At 44.5% G+C, this 25,658-nt stretch overlaps 2 protein-coding genes across 9 annotated transcripts in view; one reads left to right on the plus strand and one right to left on the minus strand.

Annotated features, from left to right (window-relative positions):
• Window positions 1–16,999, minus strand: part of LOC142575218 (uncharacterized protein C16orf52 homolog B) — a 46,737-nt gene extending 29,738 nt beyond the window's left edge. For 2 of the 8 annotated variants that reach the window (XR_012826612.1, XM_075684357.1), the window contains exons 1-4: window positions 14,702–15,327; window positions 2,693–2,905; window positions 1,493–1,694; window positions 747–773 (exon numbers count right to left, since the gene is read on the minus strand). Coding sequence is in view for 5 of the 8 variants with exons in the window: in XM_075684357.1 (XP_075540472.1) it covers window positions 1,507–1,694; window positions 2,693–2,905; window positions 14,702–14,804 (504 nt within the window). In the remaining 3 variants the exon portion in view is untranslated. Of the gene's footprint in view, window positions 1–221; window positions 774–1,249; window positions 1,314–1,492; window positions 1,695–2,692; window positions 2,906–14,648; window positions 15,329–16,978 lie in introns of those variants that run through there. The other 6 variants (XR_012826613.1, XR_012826611.1, XM_075684360.1 and 3 more) reach the window with 6 other exon arrangements.
• The window catches only part of Upf1 (Upf1 RNA helicase), a 43,249-nt gene continuing 33,177 nt past the window's right edge, over window positions 15,587–25,658 (plus strand). Inside the window, exons 1-3 of the mRNA XM_075684355.1 lie at window positions 15,587–15,961; window positions 20,889–21,016; window positions 22,037–22,549. Coding sequence (XP_075540470.1) covers window positions 15,770–15,961; window positions 20,889–21,016; window positions 22,037–22,549 — 833 coding nt within the window. The 5' untranslated portion in view covers window positions 15,587–15,769. The remainder of the gene's footprint in view (window positions 15,962–20,888; window positions 21,017–22,036; window positions 22,550–25,658) is intronic.

Here is a 25,658-nt window from a genome sequence, read left to right on the forward strand (position 1 = left end):
CTTTCCCGTGCATTTACACAGGAACCCCCAAGCTAAAGCTAAAAGAAAGGAAGCTTTATAACATATTATTTATTGAACCGATATCATTTAGTGATATTTGATGAGTAGCGGCTTACTGTCCTCTCTGTTATGACAGTGGGAAACAGGCCAGGCACACCTTTTTACACATTTAGCTCCACAATGACAATTATACTATGCCATGTGTAGCAAAACAGCAAATAAACATCTTACCGCAACTTTTAATAATATTTCTATTTTCACGGAGAGTGTGTTGGGAGGCTAGTTAGGAAGACATATTTTTGGGAACTTAAGTTGTGCTAGGGATGAGACACCGAGGTAGTAGACAGGGCGAATTCAGACTAGCAACTGGTTTATTGAAACTACACAATGATGCCTCTCTGAACAATGTGCATGCCCAAGCCCGATCATAACCATGTGACCATGGAACACTCCCTTACCAAGCCCCTATCTACAACAAAAAATGAAGCTCTTTCCTGAAAAGATACACTGACAGTCTGCTGACGCACCTATATGGGCCATGCCTTGCTATCAAGGAAGCTTCCAAGATTTCACGTGCCCTTTGGCAAGACAGGACAGGACAGGAAGGACTGCATTCGTCCTGTCTTCTTCTACCTTGGTGTCTCGTCTCTAGCACAGTTTAAGTTTCCCCAAAAATGTTTTTATTATTTTTTTTTTACAAGTTGAAAAATGTAATGGACCAGATACAATAGGAGTGGAGGTTTTACCGCTGTGGCTGATGCAATCGGAAGTCCCTGTAAAATAAGAAGTAGAGCAATTGGTTTTAAAAAAATATCATGCCTGACTTGGCAACGTGCTTAATTCAATGAAATCATATTAAACAATACACACTATGTTCAGCCCAAGGCTTCACTTTAGTTTGGTTTACTTCTTTATAGCAAACTCGGTAAATTCAGGTAATTTGCATTACTCGCACACTCCTTCACTGCAGCTCTTTGGTTCCACAGTTTGTCAGGCACAACTCTGCTATGAATTTGGAAAAGATTTCAAATGGCAAAAATCCATTACACTAGACCAGTGCAAGAGGACATGTGCACACCATTGCTTTGCCTTTTGAAATGGTTTCTCTCTTTTGTACAGCCTTTCTCCTCTGACACATTACCTTGTCACAAGAATTTAGACTGGTTAAGCATCAATTGGCTATATTTATGGTGAACAGAAACCAGTTGAGTGCTTCGTCTGCACCCCCATAGTAGCGTGGATAACTCACATTACAATTACCATACTGGTCCTACACTTGGCCTTCTTTATATGTCATTGGACTGAGGTCAAACCTGATGAAATGAAAGAAAGATCAACTGAAGTATGCGTATTCCATACATAATGTAGAACACATTGCTAGGTGCAAAGCTATATGACATTGCTCGACAAGAAATAATAACTATTGCATTATATTGGTGGAGGTGTAATGCTTTAAAAAGCTTGTGCAGCTTCAGCAACAAAAGCCACTCACCAGAGCTTGCCTGCTCAGAAATGGGGCATGCAGACCTTGCCAGCAAAGAGCTCGGAGATGACTGTGATCCAGAGTGCAAGCACAAAGAATATATATGAGAGGCCCACTTGGTGGCTGCTGGGCAGCTGGTATGGTTCGCCTCCGATTTCATCCATGCTGAAGCCCACCGGGAAGATTACAGCGGCCAGGCAGAACAGAAGCACTGCACCATTGATGTTTGGTCACCAAAGGGCAATGCTGCAGCTTACTGCCAGTACTACTACAAAGCAGCAGGCACGAATGTTAAGAGAAATCTCTTCAAAAGTAAAGTTATGGCTGATTGAGAGCTTTATGAAGCTTCCATGACTGTTCACTTGAATGTTAAAAGCTACATTATCTATATTATCAATGAGTAAATTTTAGAAATACTTTCATTTACGCTCAATCGCTTGTAGGACTGCATCATTTCTCAACATGACAACAGGGATATGACACTTCTGCAACCCATCCCTTTGGCTGAATTTAACAAGTATCCCCACCTGGCTTCAATGTGAAACTGATAAGAAATGTCATTATCAACTGATTCAATCCCACTACACAATGAAGGCCTCTCCTAAGGATTTCCAATTATGCCTATGCTCTGTCAACTGAATTCATTTTAGGCATGCAATTTTTTTTATATCATTACTCAATCTAATCATGTGCCACACCCAAATGTCTTTTATTACTTTTGATACCTATTCTGTTAATATGATAAGTCAATAGTCATATGCATTACATAAACTGTCTATCTCCATTTGTTCTAAACCTTAACTACAATATCAGCTGTTTGTATTTGACCCTCTAATCCATATTTCTATTTCTCAATGTAGTAGTATGTATTGCATAACAGCAGCATTCACTGCAGCTCCAAGGCTTGTACTTGACATTAATATCAGTCCAGAAAGCAGTTCAAGCAGTGACTTTTTTAGCTATGGTGGCTGTAAATAAAGTAAATGCTACGGCAGATGTTACAGCTTACAACTCAATAGCTTACAAGTCAGACACTGTTTCTTGGAATTGAATGTCAGTGACAACTTCAACTAAGGTCAGGCCTAAGAAATTCTTTTGTTGGCTGGCAGATTTAGATTTTAAAAGTCAAAGTAACAGATTGAGAACTAATACAGCATCTCTAGGCTGACCAAAGGAATTCACTATTGAATCACAAGAAAGAAAGCTTACTAGCAGAGAAACCCATCCATCGTGCATATGGAACAACACGGCCATTCCAGCGTGACAATCCAAGTAGCACTGTGGTAGCTGTGATGCACACACAGCCCAGCACAATGCAAACAAGAGCCAGCAGCCACTCCGGCTGCAGGCGTGGAGGGAAGCAGGTTGGTGGCCGACCCTGCAGCGTGGTGCATGTCTGTAGTAGCCCAAGTCGTGTGTCACCTGCACAGGGAAGACTTTCACTGAAGAAGGTGTAAATGCACTTAAAAGACAAGGATGATAGGTGAAGATGAGACACACATATCAATGAAGCACACGCTAGAAAGCCACAAAATAAAACAGTTGTCCAGGTCTTTTTTTTATTTATTATTATTATTTTGAACACATATACACAGTTAACAGGAAAGGGAAAGTGACGAGCAGGCTGGCAACTGCCACCGGAAGGGGCACAACGCCTGCCTGCTCTTCTGAAGGGAGGTGACAGCAACACAGAAAAGGAAGATAGGAAGGAGGGGAGGAGAGAGGAAAGGAAGAGCAGCAGGACACATCTAAAGCCTAAAGTAGAACACAGTACACTACGCACGTTGTTCTGCCGAGTTTCGACTCTGCAGCTGGAATTAAAGTGACGCCGCGTCAAACAGCTTCCACAATTATCAAACGCATCCATGGCTAGTTCGCTATGCGGCTAATTGTGCGCTCCACGATGAGATGCCCAGTACAGCTGCACGCAATCACGGTTTCACCGGTAGTCGGCTCACAATATACACTACAAGGTGTTTGAACCCGCCACCTCCCATTTCCGAAAGAAGAAGCGTTAGAACACAGTACAGATCACACACAGTAGGGCCAGTCACTAAAGGTCACGCTACTACAGAATGTTGAATGTTCAAGCTACAAAGGTGAACCTAAGTTAGTTAACTCTACAAAGGTTAGTAGGGCGCAATGGGCCTGATCACGTTTAGATGCACAACCACTGGGGTATAAACATTCCTCGAGTGTCGCACCCCGCAGGCCAAGGAGATGGTAGTTTCTCACTAGCGACATGCGCTGGGCACTGAAATCGGAACACTCAAATATAAGGTGCTGAAGTGTCTCGTAGCAGCCACAGGACGTACACAATTGACTTGCCACACGCCCTTGTCTGTATAAACGTTCGTGCATGTTCACGCAACCAACCCTCAGCTTGAGCAGTTGTGCTCTAGCGTGATGAGGCAAGCCTCGACTGCGAACACGGGACGGGAACGTTCCATTTGCGACGAGCCGATCTGGATGCTGCTTAAGTAGGTGGCGACGAATCAGCAGACGAGCGTCATCAAGCTTGCACAAAATTTCTGGGCAGTCACAGTTGCTACGAGCGCAACTTGAAGCGAGCCGATCAGCCTCTTCATTTCCAGTGATTCCTACGTGTGAAGGTATCAATTGAGCAACGAGGGATACCCCACGTGATGTAATTTTGCTCGCAGAGTCAGTAATGCTACGCACAAGTGGACAATCAAGCTCACTGTGTTGTAACCTGCTAAGGGCAGCACGGGAGTCCGTAAAGATGACAACCTTTGATGTAGTTAACTCCTCTTGCACATATTTCAGTGCAACATTAATCGCTGCTAGTTCTGCAGTTGTTGACGAAGTTGGATGAGGTATTTCAAAGATACCTCGTACTTGAGTTGATGGGCAGAAAAAAGCTGCAGAGGTGCCTTGACCGCCGTTGTGTACAGATGCATCTGTGAAAACTTGAAGATAATCTGGAAACTTTTCGAACATGTGAGACTGAGCCAATTGGAATATTGCCGAAACAGCCATATTGGACTTTTTGTGCATGTCAGGGATTGTGAGGTAAATGGGGAATACATGCTTTGTGATACGTTTTAGAGGCGGAGACGTATCTGAAGCAGCATGTTCAGAAATGGTAGTGATATCCATAAATAATGACGCGATTTTTCCCATGCGAGATAACGGGCGGTGAATAAGACGATCAAGGAGCGATCGACCATTCGATGTGCGGTGCAGACGCTCAATATGATACAGAGCTCTCTGATCTGCTTGCAGCCTCAGAGGTAACTGATGCGCTTCATTGAGTAATGCAATAGATTGCACCTCACGAGGTAATCCAAGCATTAGTCGAAGGGCAACGCGATGATCTCGCTCCAGTTGAGCCATCAAACTAGGTGGTATGTTCAAAATTGGTAATGTACAGATGATTACATGTACAGAGTACAGATGATTGAGTACAGATGATTGGTGCACCTGAAGAGCCGTTGTTTGGTCGCAGCCAGCACCTCGAGCAGTCAAGGCGGCCACATACTTAAGGAGGGAGTGCGATTTGCGTCGTACAGATTTAACGGCAGGACGCCAAGAGATGCAGTCACCCACAATTAACCCCAAATAATGGTGTTGTCACACCCAGTTTATAAGCGTTTTGTCAAGATACAGTCAGCTCATTGTTCGACGAGCGCGTTGTTTAGGGTGATATGCGATTGCAGTCGACTTAGCAGGTGATATGAGCAGGCCAACTTCCCCCCAAGTACTCCGAAGTAGCATTGAGAGCTCTTTGCAAGCTTGCATGAAGCCACGGACAAGGTGAGAAGGGCCGCTTATCCACAGAGCAATGTCATCTGCGTAGACAGCTATGCTCACAGGAAAATCAGTGTCCCGAGGCATACGACTTGGAAGTGCGGCGAGTACGGTGTTAAACAAAAGCGGCGATAATACGCTGCCCTGTGGAGCACCACACTTCATATTTCGGTATTCACTAGTTACTTCTCTGACACGCACTTTCATACGGCACTCCGATAGAAAATTATGCACAAATTGGAGCAGACGACCCGAAATTCCCGCGGTTGCAAGAGCGAAAATAATCGCCTTATGCGGAACTGAATCGAAAGCTTGCTGTATGTCTAGGAAGAGCATGTAGGCGGAATGTTTCTTTCCTTTAGCAAATTCGAGAGCTGAGACAAGGTCTGATATGCCATCCAGAGCTGAACGGCGGTGACGAAAGCCACTCATGACATCAGGGAAAAAATTCAGCTCCTCTAGCCTGACATCTAAGCCAAACAAGACCATTCGCTCCACTAACTTGATGACACTTGAAGTTAGGGATATGGGTCGGTAGGAGTTGAGGTGCCTAGCAGGACGCCTGGGCTTTAAAATTGGTATTGCAACGGACAATTTCCATTCAGCAGGGATTATACCGGTTCTCCATACTTCATTATACTCGTCTAATATACAGTCAAGGAAACCCTTATCAATGTTCCGCAATGCTTGATACGTCACACCATCTTCGCCCGGAGTAGTTCAGCGTTTGGAGAGGCTCAGCGTGTGTCGCAGCTCCTCAAGAGTGAAATCTGCCTCGTCCATCTGGCAGGCTGGACCGTAGGAAGCGGTTATGGTGCTGTGACTTGTCAAAGAAGGAAGGTCGCTAATTGTGGTGTCACTGGATGCAGGAGCGACAAAAATGTCTGCAAATGCCTCCACTATTACTTTTGGTGACTGGCCAGTGGCTATGCTCAATGCAGCCGTAGGATTCTTGCAGATTTCAGGAGTGCGGAGAGCCTTCAGTATGCGCCATACATTTCCAAAACCACTTCCAGTATGCAATGAACTATACAAAGCTTCCCAGTTCTTGCGACAAAGATGTTTCGTATGCCGCCGTATGGCTGCATCAATGCGATTGTATATAGTCCAGTCGGTGCGTCGTTTAGAGCGCTGTGCCTGTCTATAAGCGCACCGTCGACATGCACGGAGCCGCAAAAGCTTTAGATCGGGATTTGGTTTGCCGATACTCCTTCGTCATTGTACTGTAGCTTTTCGTAAGCACTCATTCATTAGTTTAAATAGGCTGCCTTGAGATGGTGCCTCCGAGATCAGCTGTCGGAACTTGTCCCAGTTGGTCACTGCATAAATGACATCCTGGCGACCAGCAGTATGTGCTGGTGTTAACCAAATGGGTAGGTGATCTGAGCCCCACGGGTCAGCTTCACATGACCAGGCTAAGCACACATCTCTCGTTGATATTGCAAGGTCTATAGTGGAATGCTCCTTTCCTCTACCTATATATGTAGGTGAACTGTCATTCAGTATTTGCAGATCGTTCTTGATAATGATCTCGTTAATCTCTGCCCCACAATTGTCTTTGGAACGGCTACACCATCGTGGATAGTGGGCATTAAAATCTCCGCATAACACAAATGATGCACCACACCGAGACACTAAGCACTCAAGTAGCGAGGTATCGGAAGAACGTGTAGGCCTGTTGTATATGCTTGCCACCGTTGTACACACACCTCTGAGGCTCACCGTAACAGCTACACACTCAAACTCATCGTCGCAGATGCCGTTTGTGTCAATAAATGCGAAGTCCAAATCAGCATGAACGTACACTGATGCTTTTGAAGTATTGCGCGTATGCGTCGCCTCCACGCACTGGAAAGAGCCACAAACTGGTTCTGCGCATCGAGTTTTACTGTGGACACCCACGAAGCCTGGCAATCGATATTCGTCTTTGCTTACGTTAGTTTCCTGAAGCACTATAATGTCTGGTGGAGTCTTCATAGCGATGAGTCGAAAGACTAGATCAGTGTGCCGCGGTCGCATCGACCTGACATTCGATTGCAACACAAAGGGGCGAGGCTGCTGACAAGTGTTAGAATTGTTTCCGGTAAAACGTCTAGTGAAGGCCGTCGAGGACAGGAACGAGTGCCTCCAAAAGTTGCTCTGCTGCTGGCGCTGCTGGTGTCTGGCGACCGGCGATTAGCGACCTGATGACGTTGACAAGCATCTTTAGAAGATTGACAAGTTGAACATCGTCGTTGGTTGATACCGGTTTAGGTACTGTGTTTGCAGTGCTTTCCACTGTGGTCGAAGTCTTCGTAGATACTTGTTCCGACGGTTTCGATGGAAGCGCTGGCCACGATGTGTCTGAGAGGCAGAGTCTGCCCCCCTACTTTCCGATGCGTTGTGTCTTTGTCGCTCTTTGAACGCGCTGCTTTTCCAGTCGCTGGGGCAGCACTACAGTGACGGGAGCTTTCATCTCCTGCTGCCTTCTTTTTGGCTTTCTCTTTTAGTGCCTTTAGTTCATTCTTCAATGAGGGACATCCTTTATCCATTGCCAAATGTTCACCATTACAGTTAGGGCACCGATATGCGTGACTTTCACAGGAATCTACATGGTGATTCCCACCGCATTTGGCACAGACCAGATCTTTGGTGCAAAAGCCCTGAACATGACCAATCTTAAAACATTTGTGGCATTGCAAAGGCTGTGGTACGAAAGCTCGAACAGGATAGCGCACAAGTCCAGCCTTTATATGACTAGGCAGCTTTCCAGAGGTGAAAAGTATCTTCATACACTTTGACGAGCCCAGCCTTCGAATGCTAATTATTTTGCATGGTGGCGTGCAAACGATCATGTTCTTAAAAATGTCATCTTTGAGGTCCAAGTCCACATCAGATATGATACCAGCTGCTATATTTGTACCCTTTGGTATGTAGGGACGTGTGTGGACCCCACAGATTTCAGACAAACCAAGCAGAGTTTGCACCATCTTGTCATCAGTTGTGTCAACAGCAATTACATTTTTCCAGGGGTTCACGCGAACCTCTTGGATTAGTCCAGGGGCAAGTTTGAAGAAGAAATCATTAAGTTTCTGTCGAGAGAAAGCATTCAGGCTTACCATCGCGTCGACGAGAATGAAAGCTACTGTCGTAGTCTTGATGGTGCTGTATGTGATAGTCCCTTCACTTGAGGACGATGCCGGAGATGTCCGTCGTGGGCGGCGGTGCTTGACAGGTATGAAAGCATCCGAATCTTCCAATCTTGAGCCAGAAAGCTCAGAATCAGTAGCGTCGGATCCTACTGCTGAACTGAGCCGCGTCCGAGCCGCGGGCGGTCTACGCTGACCGCCAGACGCGTCCAAGACCATATCTTCCATGGCAAGCTCCACAGGGAGGATCTCTTAGCAGAGTAGAAGACTTCAGGGTTGAGCACAAATGTTGTTGCCTGTTACTGATGCACGAAAATAATGTAAATAGAGAAAAACTGCAGCACCAGAAGAAAACCAGCAACCGAGCACAGTAACTTCGTCGTCGTTTTCGTCATTTTTTTTTTCTCTTTTATTTCTCAAGGCAGGTGTTAACCATGCATGACATCACCACAGCCTTCTGCATACACTTCTATGCTTGCCAGATCTCCACAAAACTGCCGTATGGAGGCACCATTTACAAAGGGGGTGAATATTTACAAAGGAGTCATGATATTTTGGGTAGGGTAATGACAAACCTTGACACCATTCAGAAATTCACCATTGGTACTCTGAAAGAGCAGAACACAAATGTTAGGTGTGCTCTAGAAACAATGGTGATTATGTGCAGGTATAGCTGATAATTTTCTATTGAGAAGCCACCAAAATCAAAAATTTACATTTCACATGTTGATACCATTTCTTTACTGATGCCGATGCTATCTTTTTTTTCCAAAATAGCATCTAAAATGTGAGAAGCGGGCAAGAAGCGCCCTATGCATGTGACACCACAGCCATAGCTCCAACAACGGCCACTGCCCTTTGCTTTGCAGATGATCCAGCAGGCACAGAATACAAGGAGGCTGTGACATCACTGAATTTCACAATTTTCTTTTACACTCGACTGCACATATGATAGCCTTGGTGTGAAAATGCAGCAGAGTACAATGTTGGGCTAAAATTGATGTTGCATGACTTTTGAAATGCAAGATAGCACAGCAAGGTTAAGACAGACAGAAGGAAGTGTTGCCTCTCTTCTTTATCTATCTTTGCCTTGCTGTGCTGTCTTGTGCTTTGAAAGCAATGTTAAAATACCACTGAGTATTTTGGGGTTCAGTTGCCTCCAGTCAATGCTTTGATGTTGCCTAACAAACTCCTTTTTTTATGTGTTTCAGCTCTTAAGCGAGATGGTCCACTGCTATGAAGGCAAACAGTGCTGAATGCAGTATAACAAAATCGCATGATTTGCAAGATTATGTGTCATGATGCATTGTGTAAACACTGCAGACAAAAGCATGCTGTTATCTCTGAGGCAATGCAGTGCTGTTGCACTTGGAGTACTTCAGCGGAGTATTACAAAGTTGGAAATCGCAAAATCTGAATCCCTGTGTATCCATTCCAAGCCATTCTTTATGGTTTGGACACCACCTAAGTGAGTAGACTCAGAGGGAGAATCCACAATACAGTGGAAGCCATAGTGATCTCAGTAAGAGACAGCAGGATCCAATGGGAATCCGATACATGATGGCTGCTCACCACATGTCAAAGTGAAACAAAGCTTTGTCAGCTGGCAAAAGTGAGAGCTAAGCTTGGACTATGGGGCTCGGGAATAGCTGGCACCTTGATAGTAGCCTTCCTATGACTCCTGCAGGGATGTTGGAAATGCTCGGGAATTGGACTCAGGGTGACATTTACTCTATGGTAACTTCACAGGATAGGCTGTGAAGGTAACTCAAACTGCCATTCATGCAAAATTCCAGAAACAGACTGCCCTGATCATAACACATAACTCTAGATACGTAATGCCACATTGTCTTGTTTAGACAACCTACCTCTTCTTGAGTGGAAGATAATGAGTCAAAGTGCACTGTGAGCAATAAGAGCACTCATGAAATGTATAACAAGGTAGCTTCACCTCCAGGCTCTAGTACTGGTCGACAGGCAGGGTGTCTACCAACCGGGAAAACCAGGAATTCTCAGGGATTTTGAGTAGTCTGGAAAAACTCAGGGAAAACTCAGGGAATTTGTGCTTCTATCAGGGAAAAGTAGCTGTAGTGTTTTATTGAAAGGGTCGAAAGACGAGGTAATGCTGGCTCGAGTAACAGACAAGAATCATGATGAATCGTCTTTGACGCCCTGTCATCCGCGGGAGGAGTTGCCAATGTACAGTCAACGACTGACTTTCCGGATTCCCGATAATTTGGACGGCTTCGCGGCACCACCACGTAATTCTCTTTTCCCCATAGAGTCAATGTATCAGAATGTCTGAAATTTGAAACGTAAGAACTCTTCGCCGTCCGATTTTCCGGATGTTTTTCCGTGACCGCAGGTCCGAAACGGCATTAATCAAAGCCACCACCGCTGCCATTTTGATTACCCTGCTGCCTCGAACCTGCGCTCTCGCACGCAGATCCGCTGGCAGCCGTAGCCACCACGCCGGCAACGCTAGGCCTAGGTGCTTCGATGTTCGCTATGAAGCTTCTTGCCGTTGGATGCCGTGTTTTTTATTGAAAGAATTCGCTGCTGTCAGCAATGGCATGGACTCCGCCTTTGTGGTCCTCGCGATTGGCTTAGAAGCTTAGAAAGCACGGTGGGTTGCATAATGCCGGTTCCCGAAAGTGAGCTTCGCCTCCGTACACAAGTGTTAGTTGGTGAAGCATACGTAACAGTATTGCAGTGAAGCATAACGAGCGTGGGAAGGGGCTATTGCCATGGGACACAGTATACATTTCTTAATTATACGCGCGTGCACCTGGTATTTCCTATAACAGTACGAGCATCGATGTGCCTAATACGTGTACCGGCAGGCCTTCAGAACGTTTTAGAATGTGCCTGTGGCGGTTTGAGACCTTAAGGGCAGTAAACGACATGCGTTTATTTTTTCCAACTGGCCGATTTTTCTGACGTTTCCGCGGCCACTAGGGAGTTTGATAAATTGGACGTGGACTGTGCAACTGACCAAGATACTTCAAGTGGTCTGTGGGGTGAATGAGTGACGGAAGGAGGACAAGAACAGAAAGGACCTACACATTGAGGAATGAACAGGAAAGGAAACGTGCTGCCGCCGTTATGAAGGAGCTTGAGCTCAAAAAACAAAGTGCTGGCTGATGCCGAGATGCAGGTGTCCCTCATACAAACCAAAATAAACTCTTTAAAGCAGTGAAACACAACATTGAGGCGTCGTGCGGGTTTGAGAGTATGTCAGGACAGTTGAGGTTGACTTACGAGCTGTTGAGAGAGAATCTCAATTGTGACAATGTTCAGGCCTCATACCACTGAGCTTGCTATCAGTTGATAGAAATAGCTCATATTCGAAAATAGTTGCTTCTGTATGCATTTTCTTTTTATTCGTGTTCGATTTGCAATTCTTTTTCGAGGACATTTTATTTTCTGTGCATTTTACTAACCCCTCTCTTCTATTCTCTTTTTGAATAACATAAACACCACTCCTTAGTATTCAAATTGGACTAAGTCGGTTTTTTTTATTTTTTTGTATGCTTATCAGAGAGTGACAGCATCTGGCGATATGGTTTCAGCCCGTCTTGACATAAAACATAGTTCTGCATCACTCAGGGAATTTTGCAAAGGCACCCAGGGAAAACCTGGAAAACTCGGAGAATTTGGAAATGTCAACTTGGTAGACACCCCGACAGGTGCCTGTCTGTTGCAATGAACTGTGTGCAGGACATTGTACATGTACACAGTCCACTACAACTGTACTCAGTCATCACCACCTGAGCTATCTTTCTTTCCTTTTCCATCCCCTTCTCGTCCTCTACAACATGGAGCAGCAGAGACGAAGCTCCTCCAGACAACCTGTCTGCATTTTTCAGGTTAACATTTTCTCTGTCTTGAGAGCTGGGAAGAGGAGGAAGTTGGGCAATAATGATGTAGAGCAGGCACCTGCCCATCAGCACGATCCGAATCCAGGTATATACAGTGAATCCCCAAAATTCACTTAACTTTAGTGGATTAATTTCTCTCCATTATGTTTTATAACAGATAGTTCAGATTAACAAAATGTTTACGCTGCTTGCATCACAAGTGAATGTTATTGCGTGCAAGCTTGCTGTCATTGTGGTAAAAGAAACCTGTACACTTCCTAGTAACTAAGCGGTGCAGTGAGTGCACAGCACATTTCAGGAGACAATGGTGTTTGTGGATGCAAAAGGACATCTGTTAAATATATTTCAAGTGACACTTCAGACATTATTCCAAAAGTATAGACAAGCTACCTTTCTCAGTAAGTATGACATGGTTACTTTCATTAGTTTACATTCTTTTTTACTATTGCCATTGGCAATTGTGCAATCAGGGTGATAATCTAAATGAGGATCCTCATCCCCATGTTCTTAAATGTTCCTTGGCTCGAGGCTACCTGGAAAGGAGGCCAGCACCATGTCTTGAATGGTGTCTCTCTACATTTCATTAATGGTCATCTGCCATTCCTGAGCAATAATTATGTTATTAGGCTCAAAGATGTGATGGTGGAGAAGTGTTTCTTAAAGAATTACTCATCGCAGGGGTATTATTCAAGGAGCATGGCTAAAGAGAAATTGAGAAATGGTGCTAAGCAGAAGGTGAATTTCTATTTCCAACAACTGTGGCGAAATTAAGAATGAAAAAATGCTTGTGTACTGAGCATTTGGTACACATTGAAGAACACCAAGTGGTCAAAACGAATCCAGAGTCTGCAACTACGGTGCGCTTCATAGTCAAACTATGGCTTTGTAAAACCTCATCGATTATTGCCGATTATTATTTCAATCAAAAGGCAGCTGCCCTTTGCTATTAGAAGTAGAGGAGTGGCCTCAGGTTGAGGAACCTAAAGGATGACATCAGACTCAAGCCAGGCACTTGGCAGCATACATGACACATAATTTTAACAGTGCCAGATACATGTAAAAAAAGAAAGAAAAAAGGAAGGAAAAGAAACCAAATGAGCCAGCCATTAAAGGGATACTAAAGAAAAACATTAAATCAGTTTAGACTGATAAAAATTTCTTCAGCACTAATTTCAAAAACCTCACTGTCAGTATTAAGAAGAAAAAAATGATCAAAATTCAACTTATTTAACTTAGTGCCATAACTCCGACACCGGCATGCCAATGTGTTGTCACATATTTCAAAACATTTTTTTCATGTTTGGGTCGTTTTGGCTCATAAAAAGTTTTTGAAACTTGCTAAGGTCAGTGTTTGATTTGAGTCACTTAATATACGATACAGCACAACTTTACCAATAAAAATTAACTGGGCTGGAACAGATGCCATAAATATCCACGACGTTATGATGAGCTGGTGTGGAAAGTTCGAGGCTGCAGCCACCAGTCTTTCATTTGTGAGTCTTTTCTGGCTTATCAAACATCTTCTCACGGTAAGAGTGGCTTTTTCAGCATTGTTAGAAATTAATTTACTAATACAGCTCAAATCATTTTTCTCTTAGTGTCCCTGTAATATTGATTCATGACAGAGTGTGCTATTACTGACAAATCACTTGCTTAAGGGGCGCTTCCTTGATACATATCACAAGTAATCAAATTTGTCTGTGTTGCTTTGTTCATTTTTTTCTTCACTATGTTCACTACATGCATATGGATTAGTGTCTAGTAAATTTGAGTTATCGAGGAAAGAAGTGCTTGCATTTTACCTTCTCAGTCCGAGTCTCGTCACCTTTCACACTTTGAGTTTAGCAGTCCATTTTCAGTGTACTTGCAACCACGTGCCCCGCAATATTTTCTCTTGATGCAGTGCATTGCCTCTATTAAAATATTGCCACCAATGCTCATCATGGAAGGCCACCATGGTAACAAACCTATTTACATATGGAGCCTGTGCCCTTTACTCTTTTTGTCCTGAAAAAGTAGCATGTCATTCAGTTCAGAAGCTTATGTCTCTGTAGTAAAAGTTGTACTGTTAGGTTTGTAATGTGGAGCTAAAGTGCTTTCAAGTAAAACTTTCGTGTTCTGTTCAGCATGCCGACAGTTGCTACAGCACTCTCGTGTAACGCTTTATTTTTAATGGACACGACACTGCTAAGACGACACGTGCGCTTTAAAGTCCGCGTTTTCTGAAAAATGAGAGAAAAATACTTGTTGCGGAGACTACGCTTTTTGTTCTTGCCATACAGTTTGTGATCGCCCAGCCCTGTAACACCTGATCTGACTCAGATGTGGATAACACTCGTTCTCTTTTTCTACCAACAACCTTTTCGTAGAGATATGTCACCTCACCGCAGGTGTCGCTTTTCAGCCTGCAGTGCATCCAGGCTCGCTACGATACCCACCACCAACGTCGGAGACGATCCAGTCGGGAAGCACAAGACTCAAGATGGCAAAGATGTTGGCAAGGAAAAACAACGTGCCCGAGATCACTGTCAATTTGTCCATAGTCACGTACTGTGGCACACTTCGCTTTGTGACGCTTCGAACACGTCACTCGTGCTTTCCGCACCTAGCACTTCGCCATCGACTGTCACAGCGTTCCGAGTTTCGGATGTTCATGAGCGAAAGCATACCCCAAATTCGGCAGCAAGGCGGTGCACCGTAACACAAGTTATTTGCCCTGTCATCATTGGTTGTGTACAATGGGCAATGTTATCCATGTCAACAGTGACTGTACGGAGTAGATGCCGGAGCTGTGACGTTATGTTAAGCAGGCTGCAGCGACACAGCACTGCGAGGTCCGCACGACATAACTGTCTATTTAAGAACACCGACTACCTATGAGCTACATAACACCACCACATCATGAAGCCATGTTCACTGTACCAACTGTACGACTGCCACATAGACTGCACTACCGTGTACTGGGGATCGTAGCCAAGGATGGACCATAGAATAAACTATGTACGGATAAACCAAAATAAACACAACCAACACAATTGACAATATCAGCTATATCAGCTTAGCGATCTTAGCGCTGTTCTTCAGTGGTGTTTGATATTGTAAACAACTTGTCATCATGCCGTGTATCAGGCTAAGGTTGTTGTAGTTTTTTAATTTAAAATAACGTATACTTATCTTCAAAACAAAGTGCAATAAAAATTCAGTAGTAATGCCAAGAATTACTTCTTAAAAGTATTTTGAACTTGTGCTCCTGCAGCGGCATTTAGAAATATTTCAGCAACCCTGTTACACGTGCTTTTTTTTGTTATTATTGTGTGTGTGCGCGCTGAGCGCGTTTGTGCGTATGCAGCACAGAAGATGGCGTAAAGCTGCTAGTGGTGCGCTGTTCGGTAGGATTGTCTTGTTTCAAACTCGTTGTGGTCGTCAGTGCGTCAAGATAATCATCTCGGATGCGCATCAACCTACCTTCTCCTTCAGTAACACGCCGGAACGCTTCTTGAAACATCATGAGCATGAGTGTCGACGCGTACGGACCCAGCTCGCAGACGCTTACATTCCTCGACACGGAGGAAGCCAGCGACTTGCTGGGAGCCGACACGCAGGGATCAGAGTTCGATTTCACCGACTTTACGTTGCCATCTCAAACTCAAGCGTCTCAGGCAGATGGCGGACAGACACAGGGAAGCCGTGGAGGCCAGGTAGGTCGTGTTGTCGCGTGTGTACGTGCCACTTGCGAGAATACTTCTGTTGCCGCGATTCCAAATGCGCTAGGCCTACTTCGCAGGCGAGTGTGATAAGCCTCTTGCTTATTTCATTCGTCGCCGGAGCTTGCAATTTTGAACATGCAGCCGTTCTGCCACCCGTAAGTTTGATGCTGTTTTCACACAGTTGGCACCAGTATATGCCATCGCGTCTAGACCACGGAGTAGCGTTCACTGTAACGTCGTTTGAGTGAACCCGGCGATTTCGTTCGCCTGTGCGAAACCTTGCCCGAAGCTTCGACCATGCGTTTGGCGCTTTACTCAAACAAACATATGTCTGACGGTTTTGGACTACCATTTCCCAGAAGATTGAGTTCATTTCTTTCTTAATCGGAACGTGGCAACGTGCCGCGCATGCCTTCCGTAACCGAGTCCACGAATGAGCCGCTGTCGCGCTAAAGCATATCCATGTCTTCGTGTGCTGGAAAAATATGTCTACCAAGTGATACGTCACACCTCGAGAAAATGAGTGTGGCTGCTTAGCTCTAGAGCATATTCCTACTGTAGAGGAATACGATCCGGCAGACTAGGCTCCTATAGAGATCCGCTCCTGCGCGAGCAAGAGCGGGAACGGCGCAGTAATCTTTTGCGGGCATGTTCACAGACTTGATAGAAGCGTTCTGGGCCACTACATTTCCCTGCAATGTACTACAGTCTGGAGCAGTTGTCTAGTTGACATTTTATCTGCTGTTAATGGCCCAACTGAGCGATATTTACTGCATTGTCCGGACGAGGACGTCGTAAACACGTGTACAAGTGTTAAACTGATCGATGCAGAGCTTTGTTCGATGTTAGCCGTGTACCACTTAGAGCATTTCTTTTGTTAATTGGGTTGTGTCCGAGCACAAATGAATGGCGAAACACGTCATTCTGTTGTCCAACTGGCGACTGGGGCTAATAAACATTTCACCGCCATCTATGATTTGGGTATCTTCATGTAGCAGGTTCACTTACCCATTCCTTAGTGGCTGTGGACTGGAAAGATCTGTGACCGAAATTGTATTCTTTTCAGTCATTTTCGTTTGCCGAAAAACCTGCATTGCGTTCACTGTGAAGCGACAGCTTCTGCTCGGTTTTCATGAGGCGAGTTCGAACTTTGCTGCTTATGCCCTTTATCACCAAGTAGCCTTTCTTATGACTAGTAGATCTTGGCTGCAGAAATGCCAGTGTATAAGCTAGCTCTGACCTTTGTTGATGTTTGTTGGCTTCAAATGACAGTGCAGCTGAAACATGGTCTGCTGTAACTTGAAAGGAACATTGTTATGCTGTCATGTTAAATGACATTAAAAATAGGGACAAGGCTAGAAAGGAAGTATGTTCAATTAGCAAAATGAGCATTAAACAAAAGTGCAAACAAGATGACTGGATAGGTGCGCAGGTAAAAAACTGGAGCTGATGCAACTTGTGACAGATCATCCTGTTTTGTTACTTTTAATAAAACAGTAATTTGATGATGATGGCAATGGCTATCAAAAATACATTCTCTTTCTGAAGAATTTTCGACAACCTCCTTGCCATAACAAAGCAGGCTTTGATTGCATTGGTGTTGTCGCGTAGTTTGATATCGGCAGTCCATTCTGTTTGCTTTGTTGTTCGTGCCCTTGGTGCTGCTTCAGCAGCACCTGTATGCTTTGGTATGTACTGTAGGCTAGTTATGGTGTGAACAGACATTGGGCTGAGGGGGATACAGTATTTATCAATAAAATGAACACCAGACTTTCCTCTGAGCCCATTAATAGTCATGGTCTTCTCAGTGGGCTATCTCCAAAGAGAGTATGAACTCTTTTGCTAAGCGTTTTTCTCTGTTGGCTTCAAACATACTGGTGGTGGCCCTTTTGTCTGTGTGCCTTGATGCTTAAACAACGTACTAATGAGCATTGCATAGCTTTCAGTCCTTGGGTTTCTCTTTTTTTCTTTGCCCTACTTCTGTCACCTTTGCAGAAAGCTTCCTTGTGAAATAAGTTTGACCATTTCTTGACTTACCTTCATGGTACAAATAAAATCCAGATTCTGTCCATGTAAGATCGAATATCTTGATCACAGTTCAAATCTTGCATGACGCAGTTGTTGGCACTCATGAGCCAGCTTGCACACTTACTGTGGAAAAGGCTCCTTTATGTTAAGACACTTTATGTGATGTCAAAATTACCTTTCATCCTTACAGTCTGAGATAACTACAGTGAATAGTGACTTGTGACCATCAGTCTGTGTGTCTCCAGTGGCTGCTGGAATGCAAGTGTCATTTTCTTGTGTGAATCTCAAAATTTTCTCCACCTCCATTTGCTGGAACTTTTGTAGCCTAAGTTATCTCTTGAAGATATGGCCACCTTGACTTGTGGAATTGCTAGGTCCAGCATTACTTTTGCATTGAAAATAGTGTCTTCATATTTGTCATATTTATGTAAATTACAGGAGACCCTGATCATGAGAAGAAAGTTTACATTAGAATTAAAAATGGGTTGAAGTTCATTCAGCAGGCACTACCAAATCCTGACAGGTAGCTTACCACTGTCGTTGAAAAGAACAGTGTACAATCATTGCATTCTACTGGTTTTAACATATGGGGCAAAAATGTGGAAGGTAACCAAAAATCTCGAGAACAAGTTAAAGACTGCAAAGGGCGTTGGAACGAAAAATGTTATTCATTGACGACAAGAAGAGAGTGGCGCGGATCAGAGAACAAATGAGGATAGCCGGTGTTTTAGCTGACATTAAGAGAGAAAAAAAAAAGAAAAAAAGGGAGCCGGGCAGGCCACCTAATGCGCAGGCTGGATAACTGGTGGACCATTAGAGTTGCAGAATGGGTGCCAAAGGAAGGAAAGTGCAGTTGAGGGCAGCAGAAATTTAGGTGGTGTAATGAAATTAGGGAATTTGCAGGCGCAAGTTGGAATCTGCTAGCGCAAGACAGGGGTAATTGGAGATGCAGGGAGGGGCTTTTGTCCTGCAGTGGACATAAGTATAGGCCGATGATGATTATTTATGTATTCCATCCATTTCTTGAAGTCTTTCCAACTCGATGGTGTCCACCACTTCTTTATCTATTTAAATGTTGGATTTGAGGAGTAAGTCTCTTTGGAATGCAGTGAGCTTAGCGAGTGACAGCACCTCCTGTGACATATGCCACTTGGTTTTTGGTATGAGGGCATCACTTCATTCCAAAGAAGGCTTGGCCTTTTAATGAGGACTGGCATGACTTGGACTGGTGTCCTCAAAGCCTTTAAGAAATGGCACCGAGTTGCACACTGGTGGCTAAAGGCTATTCGTATCCTATAGTGAAAAGTTGCTTCTTCAAAATCAAGGTCCGCAAAGTAAATGGTTCCACTCTGTGAGAGCTTTATTGTCTGTGCAATGCTCAATTCAACAAGACCCCCTGCTTCCTGTTAACGATGTAATCTGCTTCCTGGTCTGTGAGTTGAACTGGAAACAAACGGGGTTCAGACATGGGATTGATGACACATGCGCTGTTGATACTGCGACAGCATGATGGTGGTTCCAATGGCTTGAATACACTTTGAGTGTCCATATAATTGCTGTCACAATAAAAACCAGCTGAATGCTGTTCAGGTTCTGGAAACTGGGACGGCAGTAAAAAACAGGCACTTGTCACGAAGATCTGCTGCTGAGGCCAAGATCGCTGGTTCAATTCCTCGCCGCAGTGGCCGAAAAGATGGCTCAAAAGATGTTTTCATTTGGCAGTGCATGGTAGCGATGATAGTAACTTCTATAATACTATGGTAGCATAGAATATCCACTGCCTGTTCGCTGACTAATCTTTTTTTCCGAAGACCATTGCGGAATGTAACAAGCTGCCTGAAGTGCAAGTGTGTTCTGAACATTTAGGCTTGTTTAAGTCCGTGATGTGACTCTCCTACTGCAATGCCTACAGACAATGTGGGGTAATTATTGAATAAAAATAAATATACTCCTTTACTTAGGTGGAAATGTAATGCTCGGCATCTGTATGCTGTGCTACGAAGATGGGCATTTAACATCCATAACAAAGCGCTGATAATTGAGCTTTGGCTAATGTCTAAAGATGAGAGAAAAATGGGCTGGATTAATGTTAAAAAGAAAAAAAAGCCAGACATTACGACATACTTGAAACATACCACTAAACTGCCATGGAGATGCAGCTTCAGAATCACACTCCAGTAGAAAGTTGATAAAGGTATATAGTGTACTTGTTTTTTGCAATGGAGCAGCAAAAATCTTCTGGATATTTTGTACCCTCTTTGTCTCTGAAGGCGATGTTCTTGTAACTTCTTGGTTACCTGTCTTGTGCCCTTATCTTTACAGATATATCAATTTGCATATCATGTTAACACAAAATTAAGCACCTTGCAATTCTAAGCAGCCTCTCTCAACAGCTGCACTGGCATAACCTACCGATTCTACACCAATTCGTTTTCTTCTCATGCTTTGTCAGTAGTAGTCCAAGATGCTGTCTGTCTACATTGTCACCAAAATCAACTGGTCATGGGCAGTGGGTTACAAGAATGGAATTGTCATATTATATTGGGGGGAAGTGTACTGTAGAAAGAGAGTACTGTGTATAAAATATTAGTCTGAGCACACAGCTCAAGTTCAAGTGCTCAAAATTTGTAGAAGTTGTGTTAATTATCATTATGGCATTGAATTTCAAGATACAGAGTCATAGAAATAATGCTCTATTGTAGTCTTATTTTGCACTGATTTATTTCATTTTCCATTGTGCGGCCATTATAGCCAGATTTATCCACTCAGTGGAACATATGAAGCATGAAAGTAAACAAAATATGCCCTATTGTTTTTGCTACCTATCTAATTTTAGAGTATTACTTGTGAAATGGCTGTAATCGTTATGCCCTTTTTCTTGCTGGTGAAGCTTCCTGGGGAGGTGCGCAGCAACGGCCTGGAGGTGGCCGCAGCTGGACAGGCTCTGGGCGAGCTCACCTTTGAGGAGGATGAAGAAGACCAGTACTACGCCAAGGATCTACCCGAGCATGCTTGCAAGTAAGTTGCGTTTCAGGGCCCGGGAGGCTCTGTGCTGAAGTCATACCGGCTAACTTTTGGGATTTTACCATAATATGCCAGGTTTCTTGAACTTGCTTATAATTGTCATATTTGTGCGGATAATTTTACTACCTTCCTCTGCATCCACTTTAGTGCAAAGTTGATTTGAAAAAGAAAAGTACAAAACACAGCTGCCGACCAGCCTGTCTGATTTTATTTACTTACTAGACTGTTAGCACGTACCCACAGCAGCACCATCCACTTATAGTAGCTGCCGTTACGAGAATGTTTCATGAATAAAATTGATTAACATTTATGTTTGTTGTACATATCATTCTTGCTGCAGTTATAAGAGTAGAGCACCTGTTCACAGCATCCTTATAGAACGCTCTTTCTGAAACAAGGAACATAATAAAATAACAATGATTTGTTTCACCAAATCTTAGTATATCTTTGCATTCTCAACATACCGGGAATGAGATGCTTAGAAGAAAACCAAAGGATAAAATAAAGTTAGACTAGCTTGGTTTCTTATGTATCTAAAGTAGCAAAAGAGCTAAAGTTAACAATCCCAGAAAGTAACACTCTGAGAGGCTTGGGACGATGTGACTAATTATTGCAACATCTCTTTTGGATGTCAAAATTGTGGGAAAAAGGAATTGAAGCCTAGAGAGCGTTGACTAAAAGAAAACTGATATTTCATTCACGTAGTATGTAAGTTCGGTCCAGCAGTTCTGTTAGTCACCCTGCTTAGAGAACAATGTAATGTTTGTTTGCCTTGTTTGAGTTCCTTAGAGCTTTCTTGATATGTCTAAGGCATTACTTCGAGGGAGCTCAAGTTTTTATGGAAGCTGCTTCTCTCAAATCAGCTAGATGAAGTCATCATGGAGGTCACTGTAGCAATGTGTGCATTGCAGACAGACAGAAAGGCCTTAACTTCACTGGAACAGGTTTGCAATTTTGAATACAGCCTACACGCTTTGGATACCTTGTGTCTGATACTGCTGTGTGTTGGTGCAGGTACTGCGGCATTCATGATCCTGGGTGCGTTGTTCAGTGCAACGTGTGCAAGCGCTGGTTCTGCAATGGTCGAGGCAACACGTCAGGCAGCCACATGGTGAACCACCTGGTGCGTGCCAAGCACAAGGAGGTGACCCTCCACCGAGATGGCCCACTTGGCGAGACAGTGCTTGAGTGCTATTCGTGTGCCTGCCGCAACGTTTTCGTCCTCGGCTTCATTCCGGCCAAGGCCGACTCGGTGGTGGTGCTGCTTTGCCGACACCCATGTGCCGCCCAGTCCTCCCTCAAGGACATGAACTGGGACCCGGACCAGTGGAAGCCACTCATCCACGATCGCTGCTTCTTGCCATGGCTAGTGCGTGCACCTCTCGAGAGAGACCAGCTGCGTGCCCGCCAGGTGACTGCACAGCAGATCTCGAGGCTTGAAGAGTTGTGGAAGGACAATGTAGATGCCAGCTTTCAGGATCTGGAGAAACCTGGTGTGGACGAGGAACCCCAGCAGGTGCTGCTGAGGTGAGCATTTGTCTGGAAATGAAAGGGATACATATAAAACTGATGCCCAAAATGAGCTATTTTTTTCTCCCGAACGAATGCTTTTACATTTCTTAAACTCAGTGTTAACTGTTGTGATTGTAAGGCTTTTCACTTCAATGCGCCAAAGCACCACACTGCAAGTGGTTTATCTTATGAGCACCCATCAAATGTTCGATGGCTCATCACACTGAGCAGTGAAGGTGCATGAAACCGGGTTTTCTTCTGTTGGCTTTTTCCTCACTGTTTCTGGGTTTATCCTTTTTCAAAAGTCTCAACAGTAAGGATTTTAAACTTTCATGCATCAACAAATAACTCTGCACCATATTGTGACCCGTTGGTACCTGTGAAAGGCTTTCTGAAATAATCCGCAAGTATTCATTCACTCTATCTCCATTATAACATCAAACCTTTTGACTTTCGATGCATAGCTTTTCCACAAAAAAACCATGAGCCATTCCACTCTGTGAAGGTGGTTGACCAGCGAAGCTGTTTAGCTCACGACACGGAGGTGACACATAATTTTGAGTGAAGGTACAAACTTATTTATTGTCTTAATGGGTGGTCATCGTGACGAAAGGTACGCACACTCATTTATTGTCTTGATCAGTGGTCATTATTTCACTCGCATCTGCAATCGCATTCTTTGATAATGCCAAATCGATGCAAGTACACTGCCGTGTGATCGATTGGGCTGAATCGGTGTGGCATCGCAAGGGATGTATCTACAACACGGAACACATAAACCGCTCCCTTTTCGGTACCGACACATCCACATTGAAATCACCGACGATGACAACAAGGGTAGTGTCATCGCAGCTGATTTATGCGAAGTGAGTAGCCATGAAGCTTACGGGACTATGACATGACATGACAATAACTTAATATTTGAGTCCTGAGGAACTGAGATCTACGGGAGCCGAAGGCTCCCTTGGATCAAATTGGTGGCTCCGCCCTTGATGGGACCGGTAGACGAAGTCCTGCTGCAGTGTCGTGGGCCCTCTGGACAGCCTAGAGTTGAATGTAAAAATTGCTGCCCTTGAGCCATTGCATGTTTTGCTTGCCTATGGGGGTATGAGCCATTGATGATGACAGTTTTCGACATGCTGTTCTGTATGTTGTACCGTATTTATACGATTGTAAGTCGACTCGAATGTAAGTCGACCCTCCCATATCGCTTGACCGGAAAAAAAAAAACCCGAGGGCGCATTCGATAACGAAAATTTATTAGTAGCTGACATGGTCACTGGACTACTCGTCTTCACTAGTGCTGCCATCGTCATCGTTGCTGCGGTCTCACAGCGCGTCGTGGTCCAGCGAAATTTCAAATTTGGCAAACGACCGCACCAGGACATCTTGCAGAACAGCAGCCCACGCCAAATGCACCCAACCACACGCAGCCGTCAGGGATGCTCTTTCGACAGGTCCGGTTGGCGTAATTTCGCAGTAGTCTGCCGCCTGCCACTCGTTGTACTCACGGCGGAGCAGAACCTTAAAATTAAGGCGAAGGTCTGGGCTTGTTTCATGACCACGTCGCACTTCAATGGCAGGGGCCGATCACGCATTTCAGCGACGTACGCCGCAAGCTTAGCCTAAAGCTCCGGAAAGCGCCCAGACTTCGGCACATGGGAAATTTCTCACTTGCCGCCACAGAGTGAAAATTTCGCTTCGCTGCAGTCGCCACTCTCGCACCACCTGTTTAGAAACATCGAAATTGCGGCCCGCTGCGCAGTGATTTGTTTCTTCGGCGTAAAGGATGCCAGCCCTCTTGAATGCTGCTGTGAACGAGTGCCGAAAGATTAGTGGGCCCGCGAGCGGTGTCTGCTCTTCCATGAACTACCGATACTCCCCGCAAACGCCGCCATTCTGAGGGTGCCGCCGCAAATGGGAACAGCAGCGCTTTTATCAACTATCGACACCCCCCCATGAGTGTTGCATGCACTGTAAGACTCTCAAAAATGTTGAAAAACCCTTCCGAAAAGCGAACAAACACGCGGGATAGCGAAAAGATACGGGTAGAGCCATAGAGCAAACATAAAATTGTAACTACGTTGTAGCTCTCGTTGGTATGGCTTTTTTTGGCGGGGCCATGTTTTGGTTTCGATTGTAAGTCGACCCCCCAACTTCAGACTTTCAAATTTTAAAAAAGGGGTCGACTTACAATCGTGTAAATACGGTATGCGCGATTGGATGGAATTGCAGCACTGTTCGCTTCACTTTGATGAGTTCTTGTAGCCTCTGCCTTACGGGGCTATGGGCCATTGCAGTTTTTGCTTGCTTATGGGGTATGAGCCATTGATGATGATAGTTTTTGTTCAGGTAGAACAAGAATGCACGGAACCCTAGCCATATACAGCTTCGCTGTAATAATTGGTTCTGTACAGAATTTCTCAGGACATTTTGAACATTGTTGCCCTTTGTTAATAGCATCCCGGTTTATTAGAGCCCAGCTGTTAGGCGCCTGTTCCTGCGGCGAGCGTCGGCATAGTCCCTCATAACTGAGTGAACGAACACAGTGAAGGATGAAAGTGAATGCATAATGAATGCAGCTGATGATGAAAGACGGCGCTAGTAAAGAGAATACAAGGAAGAAAGTGGAGGACGAGGGTGTAGCGGAACCATGAGGTGGAAAGTGGAGGACAAGGGTATGGCAAAAGCAGGAGAAGAAAAGCATATTGCCACGCAAGTCGGGCTTTGCAGTGACAATGGCTACAAGATGGTGCCAGAGTAGTGCACGTCGTCTGTATGGAAGCAAAGTGCTGCATCAGCAGGAGGTCCCTCTACAGCGGCTGCTGTGAATAGTGTCCACGCATCACCCACGTGCCGCCTCTTGCAATCTCCCAATTAGCGAGGCAGTCGCGCTGCATTTTGCTCCATTTGCAACGTGCCGCATGAGACAGCCTATCTGCACCACCTAATATACTGCGAAACGAAAACACATATACAGCTGCGCTCAAGTGTTGCATTAGGGAGTATCGTATCGTATTTACTCGCATAATGATCGCACTTTTTGTAAAAAAAATTGACGCAAATTCAGGGGTGCGATCATTACGCGGGTTAAATTTCCCACGAAAATAAACATTTTCTTTTT

The sequence above is a fragment of the Dermacentor variabilis genome, chromosome 3 (assembly GCF_050947875.1).
Source record: "Dermacentor variabilis isolate Ectoservices chromosome 3, ASM5094787v1, whole genome shotgun sequence".
Taxonomy (NCBI): Eukaryota; Metazoa; Arthropoda; class Arachnida; order Ixodida; family Ixodidae; genus Dermacentor; species Dermacentor variabilis.